Raw genomic sequence first — 19,312 nt, 5'->3', positions numbered from 1 at the left:
CTGCCTGAATAATTGGTGCAGATTTTAAAACATTCTACAGGGATTTTCTGTTTTTACCTCTGCATTAGTGTGATGTATTTTTGAGATGTGGAATTGTTATTCGTGGTTTGGGCTGATGCTCCACATTTTTGTCAAACTTTTATTCGGACATCTTTTGATCTTACGAGACACGCCGTTTCGTCTACTACAAGTAGTTACTTATGACTGAATCCTTTCCACTTAATTTCCTTATGGGCCAAACACATACGGTCCGTTGTGTGTCGCGTTACAGCTACCACATGGAAACTTCAAGAACAAACTTGGCATCACTTACACATTTTTCATGTTGTTTTCAACGCGCGACGCGTCGCACAACGGACCTTATGTATTTGGCGCCTTACAATTTTGTCGTTTCAGCCACATTTCCTATTCTTTCATAATAAGACTTTTTGGCCTTTTTTCTTTTTATATTTTTGAATAACTTTTTTGTATTTCACTTTGTATAGTTCCATCTTGTCTTCAACATTTTCGTAAAGCAATTTAACCTTAACGATTTTCCTTTCGTGGTTATCCAAACGGATGTTATTTCCCCAAAAGTCAGACGTCAGAGACTCTTCCACCACTGGCCGTGGAATTTGGTAAAAAGGTAGAAGAGGCTTTATTTTATCCTACGGCTGTACTAATTTTTTCCGACATTACTATCCAGTCCACAAAGACCTTGAGATGATGTTTTAAAAAATATTCCCATGCCACTTATGTATGTGTTGTTATCCTCATAATTCGACATTCCATTTCTGTTGTGCACTTCACCATATCTATTTCATCTGACTTCGATGACTCCATATACAATGATATTCAATCGATCACATTCTTTTGATAATTCATCAAATTTCCCACATTGATAAGGCCAGAACAGAATCAATCGTCGCTTGCTTTCCAAATGTCAAATTATAAAGGAATGCCAGAGCCTTCTAAAGGGGAACGCAGGCGGATTTGCAAAGAGGCTCTGGCATTCCTTTATAATTTGACATTTGGGGAAGCAAGCAAAGCAAGCGACGATTGAATCTGTTCTGGCCTATAGAGCGTTCAAATCTTGCCTTTTTAAACAGCCCCCTGCCACACGACGAAATAAATTTCATTAAATTCTGCGCTCTTAAGCTGAAAACACATCAAACGTTTGGGAACAGTTTTGTGTCACTTCTGGTAGATGAATAAAATACAAAGTGCTTCCAAGTTTCACAATGGTTGTTGTTTTCAAAGCGCCACGCGACTTGCAACGGATCGTATGTGCCGGGGCCATTAGATCCAGTTCCATACTAGAGTAATTTTATTAAGTTGGTGTAGTGGATAACTCGATAAGGACCCTGTGTGGAATAAGGCATACAGCCTGTTTCACTATAGGCCTGTTCGATAACTTCGCAACTTCCCATTTCTCTTTTACTGAAAAAGTTTGTTATCGAACAGCATTTTGCAAAAGTTTGTACAAACTTTTGGGTTATCGAACAGACCTTACGTCGAACGAACATGAGAACAAAAGAAAAAGTACTAAACTCTTGTATGATTTTCAAATTTTGTAGTTGTTTCGAATCAAAAACAAAGTCAATATTACCATGAAAAGCAAAATTTAGGTGTTTTTCGATAGCATTAATTTTCTTTCGACATAGTGAAACAGGCCCATAGCCTTTGTTCGTCATCAATTATTTCCGATCGTTATTTTTCTTCTTTGTGAATACTCGAATCCAATCGATCGACGGTAGATTATGGACCGTTGTGTCACTCCTTGCGCCTTGAAAACAACAACCACATGAAAAATGTGTAAGTGATGCCAAGTTTGTTCTTGAAGTTTTCATGTGGTAGCTGCAACGCGACGCTCAACGGGCCGTAGTGCCGCGGCCTTTAGACCAATGACACCTACAGTATTCAAAGTTCATATTCGTACACCCCTAAAAATGAATATAATCGTTATTAATTCCATATTTTATGTGCAAATATAAAACAATTAATGGGGATTACTATAATGGCCCCGGCACATACGGTACGTTGTGCGTTGCGTCACGCGTTAAAAACAACAACCACATGAAAAAAATGTAAGTGATGTCAAGTTTGTTCTTGAAGTTTTCATGTGGTTGTTGTAACGCGACGCACAACGGGCCGTAGTGCCGCGGCCTTTAGACCAATGACACCTACAGTATTCAAAGTTCATATTCGTACACCCCTAAAAAATTAATATAATCGTTATTAATTCCATATTTTATGTGCAAATATAAAACTATTAATGGGGATTACTATAATGGCCCCGGCACATATGGTACGTTGTGCGTTGCGTCACGCATTAAAAACAACAACCACATAAAAAATGTAAGTGATGCCAAGTTTGTTCTTGAAGTTTTCATGTGGTTGTTGTAACGCGACGCACAACGTAGCGTATGTGCCGGGGCCATAAGAAAGATTTAAAAATAACAAAACAATTGTTTAATTTATTCCATCATTTAGGTGGCAAAGTTCGTATTCGTACACCTAGGGCTCAATTCTCTATGAAAATGTGAAATAAAAAAAATTATAAAGGAAATAAATGTCAAATGAAAAAAATAATAAAGAACATATCAAGGCGAATTTAACAAGGTGATCCAATAGTTGACGTTACGTTGTAGTCTTCATTTGCTGTCAAATTTTTTTGCGCGAAATATCCACAAAAGTTAGAAGAAAACGTTAAAATCACAGTTTATACAGTTGGCCATTCAGCCCAAACTAGTTACCCCTGACTATTTAGTTTGCTGTCAAATACATTATTGTGACATAAAATACAAAGGAAATCAAATCACAATAATGAACAATCTATTATGTTTGTTGTCAAAAGTTGTTAACAGAACTCTGAATGGCCAACTGTATAAACTGTGGTTAAAATATTATTCGCGAAGCTTAAACAAAGATATTGTACACAGATATTTTTTATAGAAGCGAAATATTTGTTATTTATTTTTGATTAAAAATATGTTTTGACAGCAAATGAAGACATAGGTTGCTATTATTGTATCACCTTCTTTCTTACACCATGGAACATATTTTTCATTTTTAATTTTCATAGAACAGGAATCCAGCCCTAGAAGCACTATACATACAGAGACTGTAACTGAAAATGATGTAACATGAAATAAAAAATGTAATCGTTGATATCTTCCAAACGATTACAGATTTTTTAACAATTCAAAATATAATTTTGTAGGCTGTCTTTAAGATGACATAGAAAATATTTCATTTACAGTAACGTTATACTAAAATTTTACCGGAAAACAAAAAATGGACATTTTTAAATTGAGCATTGAAAATGATGCACCACAATAATCGATTAATAATTTCCAAATTGTTGGCAATTTAGTAAGTCCCGGTCCACACTAGCGTGAATTTCATTAACAAATTTCTTGAAATTAGGTGTTCTTAAATCGAATTCCCCACTACAGCAATTTTATGATTTTACTCTTCTATGGAGGTCGATCTAGAGACGCATAATTTCAGGCAATTTTTTCAATGAAATCACTCTAGTGTGGACCGGGACTAATGAGAATCGTTGAATAATTGGTTCCCTATCGTTTTCAGGAGTTTCGTCATTAATTCCGACAGATTGAATGATGTTTCTAAGGTAATTTTGGCATGATCATAATTAGTGACCCTTTGTAGGCAATTTGGCTAGAAATATCTAGATTTTGAAGTTATTTTCCAACAAATGTCTATGAAAAACCATTAACGGTTATATCTAGAGTTCGTACAAACAAATTTACTGATATATGGAAAGTTCTGTATCAGCAAGGCTTGCCCCATATTAGACTAGTCTTTAAGCCCTGATAAAGTAACAAATCCGGGGCATAGAACGAAAGCTTTTGCACTTTTCTTTGTAAAAATCTCTACTCGTTTTGAATTCATCAACGAGTAAATTTTTTTTTATTTCACGTTGCATCATTTTCAGTGACAGTTACTGTATATTTGCGGTATTTTAGGATTTTTTAAGCAAAATACCATAAAATTTGGTTTCGTCAGCCCTATTTCAAGTTTAGGTTTTTTTTTAATTTGTAGGCCTCTGAATCTGCCATAATTATGATGTGGTTTCTAACCATTTCCTCTTAGAAACAGATGTTATGATTATGTCCCGCCAATAGTCGAACGTCAGGGCGTCTTCTGCGAAAAATAGAGTCCATCTCTGGTTGGGACGGTTGACAATAATGTAGGAGAGGATGCGGGCTTCCAAGCTCAGCTTCAACTTGTGTCCGAATATGTGATGAACTTATTTATGGATTTATGCTAGGTTTACATTTACGAAATCCACTCGATTTCAAGTGTCAATTACATTGCTCAAACGTCAAATGAAATCAAATCTGAAATCCATTGGATTTCATTTGACGTTTAACCAATGGAATTGACAGTTGAAATCGAGCGGATTTCGTAAATGTAAACCAAGCATTACTTTGACTTGACAAACCGCGCGGAACACAAAACATCTTATTGTTAGCTAAAATTAAAAAGTTTAGATTTTGTAGTTTGTATCACCACTTTAGACAAACATTCATTATTTCCGAAAGACAAACATACATACTATATACAAAACTATATCATGTTATTGTAAATTCTTTAATAGATAGATTTAAGATCTAAATTCCTAAGATTGCAATTTTTTTCTTATCACTAAATAAACACGTGTTCTCAGTTCAATTGTTCAGTTCATTTTATCCAAGTAAATAGAAATGACTATAACTTTTGAAATGCAATTGTAATGTAATTACATGCCCACAGATAAAAAATGCAATAATTAATTGACCAAAAGGTAAACACGAGAAATACGATATCCAAGTCACTGAGCCCTAGTCCAGCTCATTAATGACAGGCAATCGGTTATTGTACTCCATTTTCTGTTTTTTTTTTGTGCTCGCTTCTCTTTTTCTCAAGATAAGATATGGAAAATTGCAATGACTTTGCAGAACTTTGAATTCCATTTGCTAATTCAAAACACTTTGTAATTGTAGAGTTATTTTTTAGCATGGTTTGTTCTTGTTTTAACGAATGTCTACTTCTTGGTTGGTTGCTAATTGCACAAGTTTGAATTTATCTTCTTTGGTGCGGTTGATATCACATTTAAATGAATGAATTTCATAACAAAACTTTTTTACCTTTATCTACTGTATGCATAGATGATTTTGCTTTATTTTTTGTAATTTTATAAACCGAAAAACATTATTGGTTTGTGAAATTAGAGCATCCAATACCAAATTGGTAGAACAATAGCAACAAATGTTTGTTGGACTAAAAATAATGGAGGGATAAATTTTTTGAAAAACCTCAGAAAAGAAGGTGAACTAGTCATTGTTTAAAAATAAAACAAATAAGGTGTTTTTGGTTTTCTGAATGAAATGAAATTTTCCATAACAAATACTACATGCTTTGTTTTAAAATCAAGCAAAATTTCAATAACCTCATTCAAATAAACATTGGTTTTATTTATTGCCTATTGCAATAAATATTTTTGCAGAGTATCTGTTTGAATTCTAAAATGCTGAGGTGTTTTGTTTTAGAACAAAGTTCACATCGTGATAAATGCCGATAGAAATATTAACTATGTGCTTCTGGTGTATAACATATGTATCTATTATCTTACTCCCCTCCGTCAGAAAGAAAGATCATGACTTTATTTTCTAAATTTAATCACTAAAACCAAATCTTATATTCTTGTAATACCAAGATTGCATGCATTCCTATTTAAAAATCACGTTATAAACTTACGTGAGGTTTTACATAATATAAAACAACTACAAAAACGTTTACAACGTGAAATCATCTAAACTAAATCAAAGCTTTTTTTTATTTTTAGTATTTCTAATAAAAATTCGAAACACATTTATATAAGCTACAACACAACAAATTTGCTAAATAAAACTAAAGTGTTAACATGCCTTATAGGCTATTAAAAATTAAAACAAATTATTGACTCATTACGCTTGGCTACAGATTTGATCACGTTTAAAGATCAAAATTGCCAGTAAATACTTAACTTTATGAATTGCCATAAAATCCCATTTTAATTCGAGAATTTGTTATATGTGAATGGAAATAATTCACACATTCAGAGGAGGAGCGTGTGTTTGCCCATTAAGCAATAAAATCGAAGTGTGATTTATATATTGATTGGACAAATTAAGTCAAAAATTATTAGCTTCCTGAAAATCTGTGATAGTTAAAAGAACTAGTAAAAAACACTTGTTTCGATATATGAAAATATACATATTTTTTATACCAAGAGTGACTAATGTCATGATATTGTGAGAAATAATGGCATTTCTTAGAATTGTTTTGATTTTTCTTTTGCAAAGTTTCTAATAGAGAACATGTTTTAGCTTTTTATCAACGTTAATGGCACAGATATGAGGTTTGTACAATGATATAAGCAGAGAAATACATAATAATTTAAAATATGGATTTTAAGTATTGACGGTTTTGAAAAGAGGAATATTGGTCTTATAGACGAAGATTTGCATTTACTACAACAAGATTTGTGCTGAAGATTTGAAGTCCAAGATGGAAAAAGCCAAAATCAGTCTCAGATTTTCCATATTTCGACAAGGATTCAAAAACTTGAATATTTGGTGAACCAGCAACTGTCAATTCCATTGCTCAAACGTCAAGTGAAATCGAATCGATTTCAGATGAGTTTTCATTTGACGTATACGCAAAGGAATTGACAGTTGAAATCCATAGCTTAAACGTCAAATGAAATCCAGATGAGATTTCATTTGACGTTTGAGCTATGGAATTGACAGTTGAAGTCGAGTGGATTTCGTAAATGTAAACTTAGCATTACTCTCTCAAGCATGAAAAATTGCAGAAAGTTACGAACAACATTTTGTAAGAATTTGCAAGAAAGTCAGCTGTTTCCGGAAATGTATGTACATTGTTTTTGTTTCTTTTGATATTTTAAACGAAATGGAACAAAAACATACATTTTAAAATTGCATTTTAATTACTTAAAGCATTAAACATATCCACAACGCTTTAGAATCTAAAAAAAATTTCTTGGTCAAAAATGTTGATATTTCAAGTTGTTTACATTCAACAGCTGATTTAAAGTCAGCTGGCCAAACTTATAAATTTTACGGGACAAATTTTTCCCCGAAAAAATTTGCAAGTTCTCAGTCGCATAACTGTCAAAAATCTCTCCCAACTTGCCTGAAAATCAGCTATTTCCCAAAATGTATGACAATTTTCTTTGTTTCTTTTGATATTAGCTGTGTTCCTTTACTTACCTGAGGTTACCGTTTTTACCATTTGTTACCATTTTAACTTGCAAAGCGTTCCTTAACCCCAAAAAGTGGTAAAACTGGCAGCAATTTTTAAGAGAGTGAGAGAGGAGAGAGAGCACATATGCCTTTCTCTTCTACCTCAGGCTACCAGACAAATTTCTGCAGGAAAAAAATGGCAGAACTGATTTTTCCACTTTTGTTTGACGATTATTTCACAGTGAAGCAAAAATGGACGAGAACAGAAGAAAAAGTCGAACGCTGACAAAACTAAATTAAAAACTGTGAAATAAAAGACGAAAATTGATTTTTTATGTTTTTTTTTGACATTGCTACCAGATCTACCATTTTTCCGTTCCTTTACTTTTCTGGTAAAAATGTTGATGAGAGAGTAATTTTGAGCAATGTTGACACTTTTCTCTTTTACCACTCTTATGCTATGTTTACATTTACGAAATCCACCCGATTTCATCTGCCAAATCCATAGGTTAAACGTCAAATGAAATCCAATGGATTTCAGATGAGATTTAATTTGACGTTTGGGCTATGGAATTGACAGATGAAATCGAGTGGATTTCGTAAATGTAAACTTAGCATTACCATTAAAAAAGTAAAGGAACAAAGCTATTTTAAACCAAATGGACCAAAATCATGAATTTTAAAATTGCATTTTACTTATTTAAAGCAATAATCCTATCCACAACGCTTTAAGGGCCAAATACATACGGTCCGTTGAGCGTCGCGTTGCAATAACCACGTAAGAACTTCAAGAACAATTTTGGCATCACTTACACATTTTTCATGTGGTTGTTGTAATTAACGCGTGACGCGACTCATAACGGACCGTATGTGCCGGGGCCATTAGAAACTAAAAAAATTGAAATTTTCTTGGCCAAAAATGTTAACATTTGAAGTTGTTTACATTGAACAGCTGATTAAAAGTCAGCTGGCCAAACTTACAAATTTTTAAGGGACTAATTTTCCCAGCAAAAATTTACAAGTTCTAAGTCACAGAACTGTCAAAAAATCTCTCTCAACTCGCTCTCTCTTAAGGCCGCGGCACATACGGTCCGTTACAACAACCACATGAAAACGTATGTATTTGGCCCAATACGGTCCGTTGTGTGACGCGTTGCGCCATATGAAAAAAGTGTAAGTGATGCTAAGTTTGTTCTTGAATTTGTAACGTGACGCTCAACGGATCGTATGTGCCGCGACCTTTAGAGTTGCGGCCTTAAAGGCCTCTGTACATACGGCGCGATGAGCGTCGCGTTACAACAACCACATGCAAACTTCAAGAACAAACTTGGCATCACTTACACATTTTTCATATGGTTGTTGTTTTCAACGCGCAACGCGTCACGCAACGGACCGTATGTGCCGCGGCCTTTACTGAGATTCGCGTTACAACAACCACATTAAACAAGTGTAAGTGATGCCAAATTTTTGGAAAAAAAAAACAATAACTCTGTTCCAGTACTTTTTCAATGATAAAAGTGTCAAAAGAGCAAACTGTCGAAAATGATTTCCACATACACATGTACGGGAACGGAAAAATGGCAGAAACTTCAAATGTCAAAGTCGGCGTATCTGCCAGTCAGAAGCCGGCAAACGTGTTGCACATTTTTGTTCGCCCAGAGAAAGCTATTCAGCGCCATTTTTGTTCAAAGAGAAGTGAACATTTGGCAACTTTTTCGGTGTACGGGAACGCATTTTGGGGACAACATGTGCAAAATGTGTAAAATCTTTTAAGTTCTGGAACGAAGCTAATATGTCAGCAGCATTAAAGTTAAACATAAGGCATGTTCGATAACTCCGCAAGTAAAAAGTATTTGCAATTTCTTTCAATTACTTCTCACTTCACTTTTATTGAACAACGTTGTTATCGAACAGCATTTTATAAAAGTTCATACACATTTGCTCAAACTTTTGGGTTATCGTACAGACCTAATATTCCATTTATGGTTGATTGTCCACATGCTTGGTTTACATTTATGAAATCCACTCGGTTTCAACTGTTAATTGCTTTGCGTATACGTCAAATGAAACGCAATGGAATTGACAGTTGAAATCGAATGGATTTCGTAAATGTAAACTTGCTATTAGACTAGCCATAAATCTTCAACTGGATTCAATAAATCCAGTACAAATCTCATTGCATTTATATATACCTTTGGACGATTTAAATGGTAGTCAGCTGATTTTTGTTCATAGCACAACTACCAAGGTATATGCATCAGCCCATCTATTCGAATTTGAAACGTCAAAAGTAGTTGTGCTGCTAAGTCCATATTTACATTAGGTAATTTTCCTTGCGGCAATTGTCAGTTTGTAGGTGAGAGAGGGTGTTGAGAGGCAAAGGGTTACCATATGCCTCACCTCTCTCTCCATCAAATTGACAATTGCCGCAAGGAAAATTGCCTAATGTAAATATGGACTAATGCTAACTAATGAGCAAATAAAGAATTATTTTATTGTTTAGACATCGTAAATACTAGTCTTGGTTGATTAAAATCATCTTTGTCTATCAAAGGAAATATAATTTTTCCGCTTTGTTTACAAATTTTGACATTTTAAATTATTTTAAATCCGGTTAATGAGGTCATATCTATGTACATAGCCTATAATATTTTATTTTAACATTATATTTCGAATTTTTGCTAGTAACTGCACACAAACATTTTCTCACAAATTTAATAAGACCATTTTTCTTCTCTCCCCTCTATTTACAGAATATTTCGTTGCTTGAGACAGTCAAAAAATCACACAAGTGAAAAGAATGCAACAGACAAAGAATTACAACGGAAGTCTAGTGCAATGCCCAAGAATTTTCCGGAGGCTGTGAAAATTCTGCTCCTCGGAACAGCTGAATCGGGAAAGACAACAATAATTAAACAAATGCGAATATTACACATTAATGGCTATACAGATGAGTAAGTCTAAACAATATCTAATGCATTACTTTTATCTAATCTAAACCCCCTTTACTTCTGTTTTCTTTTACTATTTCACAGTGAACGTCGCGATAATATACCCGAAATTTATCAAAATATTCATGAATCAATTTATCAGCTGGTACAACACATGTCCATACTGGGTCTAGAATATCAAAGTTGCGCTAGTAAACACAGTGCTGCCTATATACTTTCAATGGGAGATACGGCACCCGAATATATGAATGAGGTAAGTTCAAATCAAAAGGAACTTTGTGTATAAAGTCCATAAATTGTTATTTTGATTAGGAGCAAAAGAATGCAAATATTAGAAAAAACATAAAGATATTATAAAGATTAACTTTAAAGCTATTTACACTTAATACGACCTTAGCCTATAAAATTTATCTTGACAAATAAATATCAAATGACTTTTTTATCAATGTTAAACACATGAAATGCAAAATATTTGATTAATTGTTTGCACTATCTTCTGTCATCGTGGGTAATCATTTCCCTTGGGGAAAGTCTGTTGGCAATTCTAGTGGATAATTAAAAATGAGATATTCCATTTGGTTTTGAGCAAGGTCGATATAATAGGGCAGTTAATCGGACGAAGCGGCATACAATTGAATCAATCATTTCGAAGATGAACGAAGTTGAACATTGTTACAGTACATTTAGACTATGCTGGATTTAGTAAATACAGTCGATATAAGTTGTCATTTTCATACAATATATGTTAAATAAATCGAAATAGTGCACTTAATAACGTTATAAATGTATAGCCTAATGCTAGGTTTACATTTACGAAATCTACTTGAATTCAACTGCCTATTCCATTGCTTACACGTCAAATGAAATCCAATGGATTTAAGGTGAGATTTTATTTGACGTATACACAAAGGAATTGACAGTTGAAATCCAAATGTAAACTTACTATAACCGTCGTTTTACTTAGCCTGAAACTTGCCCTAAAACTTTCCCTTTTATAGGGGTTCTTAGATCTAGTTACCCACTATACCAATTTAATAAAATTACTCAGGTATGGAACTCGATTCTAAAGCGCTCGGCACATACGGTGCGTTGTGCGTCGCGCTACAACAACCACATGAAAAATGTGTACGTGATGCCAAGTTTTTTGAAAAACAACAACATGGCTGGCGCATTAAAGTTAAACATAATTTAACTGTTTTGGGACAACGCATGTCCCAACGTGTCACTAAACGGACCGTATGTGCCGAGGGCTTAAGAGCGCATTATTTCATCAAATTTATTTCGTCGTGCGGCAGGGGGCTTTGTATTTGTTGAAAGTTTCCACATGATATTTCCGTTCCAGATAAACTATTTCCGTTCCATAACTAATAATATGTTATTATGTCTATCTATATCCTGTTATGTAGTTTCATTTTTGTTATAAAAATTACATTAAATAAATTAATTATTACCCCAATGTTGATTGAAACTAAAAACTTTTCAACAAATTGATAAAAATATATACAAAGTGCAAAAACATGTTTCAAATCTGTATTTCTGATTTATCTCAATAAAACATGAAGAAGAACTTCAAATAAGTTTGAAAACAAACAAAAAAATCAAGAAAATAATTCAATTATTTGAACAAGTTTCTCCTTCTTACCAATAATGATATTTGCGTCATTTGCCAAGCGCGCACGTTCCGCACACACATTTTAATTTTAAGTTAAAACAATTCAATCACCAACAGCTTGTATTTGTTGGCCCCCATCGTTGAGCGATATACTATCACAAATAGACAAATACAAAATATTATAGAAATATCGTCATAGTCTACGATTTGTCTTATCTTGAGAAAAAGCAAACAAACAGTATTCCTGTCACAACAGCGGACAGGCTTTTGTCACCATTCTAGATGGTGACAAAAGCGCCACATAGCTGCGTCACTAAAAAATTGAGAATTTCCATATTTCTTTTGTTTGCGGTTTATGACGAAGTCTAAACGTATGAGGTTTGATATAAAACCCAAGCTCATTATATATTCAACTCAGATTTCATTTCTAATTTCATGGAACAACAATATTCCATAATCACAAATTTAACATTCTCGAAAAATTAGTTGAATTTTTAACCATTCAACTCATCACTTCTTGTTGCAAAAACGTACATGTCGATCATTTCAAATATGAAACAATTTGATTTAATTCCAAATTTGCTCATAACCGAAAACTTGACTTATGCTAGGTTTGCATTTACGAAATCCATTCGATTTCAACTGTCAATTCCATTGCTCAAACGTCAAATGAAATCTCATCTGAAATCCATTGGATTTCATTTGACGTTTAACCAATGGAATTGACAGTTGAAATCGAGTGGATTTCGTAAATGTAAACCAAACATTATAAGTCGAAATTATAATAAAATTACAACCACTCCAATAATCGCTTTGTCGATCCTATTGCTTGCAACACAGGTGATTGGAAGTATAATGGGCCAAATACATACGGTCCGTTGTGCGTTGAAAACAACAACCACATGAAAAATTGCAAGAACAAACTTGGCATCACTTACACTTTTTTCATATGGTTGTTGTTTCTAAAGGCCCCGGCTCATACGGCGCGTTGAGCGTTGCGTTACAACAACCACATGAAAACTTCAAGAACAAACTTGGCATCACTTACACATTTTTCATGTGGTTGTTGTTTTCAACGCCCAACGCGTCGCACTACGGACCGTATGTATTTAGCCCATAACGCATGACGCGTCGCACAACGGACCGCATGTGCCGGGGCCATTAGATTTGTTCCTTTAATGGCCCCGGCACATACTGTCCGTTGTGTGTCGCGTCACGCGTTAAAAACAACCACACGAAAAAAGTGTAAGTGTAACAACCACATGGAAACTCCAAACTAACAACCACATGGAAACTCCAAGAACAAACTTGACATCACTTACACACCGGACCGTATGTGCCGGGGCCATAAAGGCCTGGGTACATAAGCTACCTCGCCTGAATAAAAGAATAAAGAAGGCCGATTAAATTTGGAACTGGGGTGCCCTTTCCTTTTTCATTCTTTTATCAGAAGCAAGCAAGGCAAACAGGCAAGGCAGCTTATGCGTACAGGCCTTAATTGCTTGTATTATACCATTTTACCGGGTTAACATTCTTTATGAGGATTTATTTAACATATGACATTGGGGTGGGTTTATTAAACCCGGTTATATGTAAACGTACTATAATGCTAATACACGACCTCCATAGAATAGAATAGGAATGCACGTGGTGAGACATTGGGGTGGGTTTATTAAATCCGGTTATATGTAAACGTACTATAATGCTAATACACGACCTCCATAGAATAGAATAGGAATGCACGTGGTGAGAACTATCGATTACACGATATGTTTTTTACATATAGGTTGTCACTTTGCATATACATTTTGTACGAGAGAAGTGACAACTCATATGTAAAAAACATACCGTGTAAAGTACCCATAATAAACTAATATGTATTTTTTATGTCCCAGCAAAAGAAATGAAAGTCGTGGAATGTAGTATCTTGATTTCACTGTATATTTCGCTGAAGTGCACACGAAGTCGTAAAATCTGCACTTCGTTCGTTACATTTTATAAGTAGTTCTTTAGATATCTCTAAAAGCAAGCCAGTTTGTAGATCCCTATAATTTCTTCCAAGGGCAAAGAAGAGTGCAAAAATTTCTAAAATAAAAAATACAGAGTAAAGTTGCGAATCTTTTTGTTCAGATAGAAATAATTATTACCTGCGCGCTCTCTTGGCCGGGGTACAAAAGCTGCCTCGCTTGCTTTGTATAATTTCATGAAATTTTATCACTGAAAATGCTCTAGTGTGGATCGGGACATATTAAATTAATTCTACGAAATTACTATAATGGGGAACTCGATCTAAGAACGCCTAATTTCATGAATGTATTTCATTGAAATGACTTTAGTGTGGACCGGAAGTTACAAGAAACCGAAACCAAGAAACACGCAAATATTAGGTGTGTTCGATTACTAAATTATTTGTTAAAATTTGTATAATTCCAGTAACTTCTTGCAAACCACTAAACTATTTTGCATTGTTCTGTAGAGTAAACGTACATCATTCAGTTACATTTTGTACAAATTTTGAGTAAACGAACACACCTATTGTTTTGCAAAGATTGTTGCTGGCACTTAAAACAGCTGCTTTTAGTCCCGGTACACATTAGAGTGATTTCATTGAAAAAATTGCATGAAATTATGCGTCTCTAGATCGACCTCCATAGTAGAGTAAAATCATAAAATTGCTGTAGTGGGGAATTCGATTTAAGAACACCTAATTTCATGATACTTTTTAATGAAATTCCCGCTAGTGTGGACCGGGACTTGGCAAATTCGTCATATGACTGGAATAAATTTATTGAAATTTACAATTTAAAGCGCTCTTCCTCTACGTGCAAGAATCTTCAAGTTTTACCACTTTTTAATCGAAAAGAGTTTCTTTACTTCGGAGACCATACCTTTCATATGGGAGCAGTTTACAACTTCTACTACTTTTGCCGGTTTTACCATTTTCAAAAGTAAAGGAACAGACCATAAATGTCGCGTTGTACTAAAATGTAATAACCATCGCAGCATTTACGGAAATACCCTAATGGCCCCGGCACATACGGTACGTTGTGCGTTGCGTCACGCGTTAAAAACAACAACCACATGAAAAAAATGAAAGTGATGCCAAGTTTGTTCTTAAAGTTTTCATGTGGTTGTTGTAACGCGACGCACAACGTACCGTATGTGCCGGGGCCATAAGGGATTTACATTTATTACATTATCAGATCATTATATGGAATACAGGTTATTGGACGGCAGATAACATCATCGCTATCACATCATTGACACCACAATCTTCATCAGCAACCGAAGTAGTAGTTCCATTTAATAACACTTTACACGCGGTTCGATGAACCACAGCCAAGTACTTTAAAACAATGAGGGTCACTGGGAGAGAACTATCTGATTATTATCACCATTTTCGATACTTAAAACGAATGGTAGCAATTGTTTATTTGGCGGATTAACGATCTACAAACAAACATGGGTTCTGTTTAATTATTGTCTATGTATAGATTTGTTGATATTAGAAACAAATTTTTGGTGTTTTGTTATTAATTTCAATGTTTTTTTTGCGCAGATAAACACTTGTTTCATTTGTTCAAATAATAAAGAAATATTTTTTTAAGATTATGTACATAGCAGTTCCATGTGCACAGATGGTTTTATTGAAGGTATAAAGGTTTACAAGGGAATTATTTTTGTTTTACTTTTAAAATTTAATTAAAAATAAAAATGCGGAACTTTGATGTTTTCTAAAAACAGAAGTGTACTTATTTAAATAACCTATTTAGGAAAGATTTCTTTTCTAATTATATCCGTTGTCAAGGTGTGATTAGACTAATATTGGATGCCCAACCCAAACCAGGTTTGATATGAATTAATGAATTTGTCTAAAACACTTGTTTAAGTTAACAGCTGTCTGTTTTATACTATGTTTACATTTACGAAACCCACTCGATTTCATCTGTCAATTCCTTTGTGTATACGTCAAATAAAAACTCATCTGAAATCGATTGGATTTCATTTGACGTTTGAGCAATGTAATTGACAGTTGAAATCGAGTGGATTTCGTAAATGTAAACATAGTATTACGTCACCTTATTATTTCATCATGGCATTATCCTTTACGTTAATGTATGTACATACAAAATCGTAAAAAAATAGTGATATAAGAAGCTTTCTTTCCAAATAATTTATGACAATATTTTCGTAGAACCCGCGTCATTCACTTTTGATAGCAGAACACCTGGGCATTTTTTATTAAAAGTATACAGTTCTCAGTCTGGTAATGTATAGAAGCAAAAACTTTAATTAAAAATGTGTATCCCTAAAAAGCGTAATGGTGATTGTTTTGCTTAAAACATTAAAATTTTTTAAAAATTAAAATCTCACTTGACTCATAATATATAACACAACTTAAAAAACATCGTTTATATGGCTAATACAGATAAGATTATAACGTCAATATTTTTGAATGTATTAATCATTGGAATGATATTGATTGTGTACTATAGAATTTGGGGGTTTAAATATATACAGCCTGTCAAGAATTTATTTTTACACAGACATTTTTAAAAAGCATTTTTGTATATTTAATAACAATATTTTTTTCTTCTATTATTGCAGGAATATTGTGATCATGTTATGACATTATGGAATGACTTTGGCATAAGAACATGCTATGAACGCTCGAATGAATTTCCATTATCGGATAGTACAAAATAGTAAGTATTTTATTTATTTCTACTTATATGGAAATATATCGCAAGATATATAAATAATTTGATTATTATCATGATAACGGACAATAGAACAGCATTTGCACTATGGCTTATTGCCATGAAAAAAGTACATATCATGGCCCAATTATACAGGTCCTCCACCAAGCGAATTCGAAGAAAAACAAAGATTTGAAATGTCGTAATTCATAAACAGGGGCGAAAAAAATGCGAATTTCTTTATTGTCAATTCAGGTAGATACATAGAAAACTTTTTCCGAGAAAAGTTAACGTAGTTATTTATTAATTCTCTTTCGAGTTGAGCTGTTTAGACCTAAAGCCCAAAGCACATCCAACGTTTGTGTAAAGTTTTGTGTGATTTCTGGTAGAATAATAAAAAAACATTAAAACTTGGCAGCACTTTGTCTTTTATTCATCTACCACATGGTACAATTACAAAGGTAGATGCCTCAGCCCAGCTGATCGAATCTAAAACGTCAAAAAAACTAGGAATTCGCCATGAAAAATCAAAACAAAAAACCATATGATTCGGTAAGTAAGAGATAGCATGTCTACACTTTATAGACAAACACAAGCGATAAAAAGAGACAACAAGAGACCATTGCCGAAAATTTTGACAGTTTACATTACAAAAAAGTTGCTTTGTTGTAGCAATTCGCCGATGCATCTACCTTTGTAATTGTGCCATGATCTACCAGAAATGACACCAAACTTTACTCAAACGTTGGATGTGTTTAGGGCTTAAGAGATATTTTTGTTTGACATAACAGAAAATGCCAGCTGATCGAACTTTAACTGCCAAAATAAGTGATGGTAAATTAAATTCTCATACAAAACACAACAAATGTTGACATTTTAAGTTTACAACATATTTTTTTCGAGATGCATCTACCTATTTCTCTACAGTTTGACATATCTCTACCTCACAGCGAATTCAAATGACAAATATGAATTTTGACAGCTCAAATCGAAATCAGTAGATTTTGGCGGAGGACCTGTATTACTGGGCCATTGTACATATCCATCTCGATTTAATAACGTAATATGTGTGAAAAAAAGAAGAGAATGCAACTCTCGTCAAAAATCAAGTAAAATCATGGTACAATAAGAAAGGTAGAACAGGTTCGAAAAAACGATAAAAATTCAACCCTACACGTATGCCCGCTTCCTGTCAGAATTGTTATACTGACATATGCAACAGGTTGCCTTTGTTTGTTTGATATTTTTTTGACATTTTATCCAATTCGTTAAAACAGCGCGAAAATGAATGAAACATAAATATTTGTTTTCACATATATATCGAAACACGGTCAAAAACGTATTTTCAAATTAAGTTTGATAAATATATTCTACAACGGCTCTGTAGTTAACGATTTCATTGCAATTTATTTTGAATCTATTTTGAAAACATTTTTAATATTTTTCAAAACAAACACATACACACACAAAATAAAAACTTCACATTGACAAAAGTCGGTCACACTCAGAAAAAAAATGAAATCAGATGTGAGCTCTGTTATACCTTTCTATTTATACCATGAGTAAAATAATATGACCGAAACATGACGGAATTAGAAGGTATTACATCAGTTACTAAAAATCAGACCAACCTTCAAAATTTGTTCATAATAACGCATTACTGTGAATTGTTTGTTTACTTTTGTATGTGATTTTATTCACAGTAATGCATTTTGACAACTAGTATGTTTATCAGCTGTTTTTGGCGATACACTCATGATCTATTTAATCACGTAACTAGTACAACTTTATTTTAAAAGATTTTTTAAGCTGTCAAAATGCTTGTTTACGTTTTTATACAATTTATTCACAATAACAAAAAATTTGACAGATCGGAACCCCACCACCACGCCGTTTTACGCCACCTTGTAATTTCATCATGGTTGCACCCATGGTAGAATAATACAGGTACAACGGGAAAAAACAGCTGATTATCACACTAGTTGTCAAAATGCATTATTGTGAATAAAATCCCATACAAAAGGTAAACAAGCAATTCACAGCAATGCGTTATTGTGAACAATTTTGACGTTTGGTATGATTTGATGTAACACCTTCTTATTCCACCATGGTTGCACCTTAATTATTGCGCCAGGAACTTACTCTAAAGCCACACGCTGAAACTTTCATACGAAACATTCCCATTATTTTAGCGTTCTTAGGTCGAGTTCCCCAATACAGTAATTTCATAAAATTACTTTAATATGGAACTCGATCTATGAACGCCAAAATAATGGGAAAGTTTCGTATGAGAGTTTGAGCGTGTGGCTTTAGAGATACCAAAAGTAATAATGTGTGTTCGTTTACTCAAAATTTTTACGAATTGTTACTGGAAGTTGTTCGTTTACCTTACAATACAATGCAAAAGACCTTAGTCGTTTACAAGATGTTACTGGACTTGTTAATTTTTGTTAACATTTTGTATGTTATTTTACTCAAAATAATGCATTTTGACAACTAGAATGATGATCAGTCGTTTTCTGGCGTTACAACTTTCTTAAGCTGAAAACACATCCAACGTATGGTAAAGTTTTGTGTCGTTTTGGCCATTTTTACACTGTTAAGCATGATGCCGAAAAATTCAAATTCAGTTGAAATATATGCCGGCAAACAGATCAACGCTGCACTTTGATGTCGGCGTCGCCCTGTTGTTGTTGTTTTTTCTCAACTCCCAACACAAAACTTTACTCAAACGTTGGATGTGTTTTCAGCTTTATTCCGCCATGGGCCCAGTTAACAGGTCCACAGCAAAAACACCCGATCATGTCAAACTAT

General features: G+C 33.8%; 1 protein-coding gene across 2 annotated transcripts in view; it reads left to right on the top strand.

Moving 5' to 3' along the window:
- Positions 1 to 19,312, top strand: part of Galphaf (G protein alpha subunit f) — a 33,850-nt gene that overhangs the window by 12,895 nt on the left and 1,643 nt on the right. For both annotated transcript variants that reach the window (XM_073987828.1, XM_073987827.1), the window contains exons 2-4: positions 9,989 to 10,189; positions 10,271 to 10,439; positions 16,407 to 16,504. In XM_073987828.1, coding sequence (XP_073843929.1) covers positions 9,989 to 10,189; positions 10,271 to 10,439; positions 16,407 to 16,504 — 468 coding nt within the window. The remainder of the gene's footprint in view (positions 1 to 9,988; positions 10,190 to 10,270; positions 10,440 to 16,406; positions 16,505 to 19,312) is intronic.

Source organism: Musca autumnalis, unplaced genomic scaffold, assembly GCF_047663935.1.
Source record: "Musca autumnalis isolate F117 unplaced genomic scaffold, ASM4766393v1 scaffold_4, whole genome shotgun sequence".
In the NCBI taxonomy this organism is placed as follows: domain Eukaryota; kingdom Metazoa; phylum Arthropoda; class Insecta; order Diptera; family Muscidae; genus Musca; species Musca autumnalis.
The sequence above is the reverse complement of the archived record's forward strand: the minus strand, read 5'-3'. Positions and strand labels throughout refer to the sequence as shown.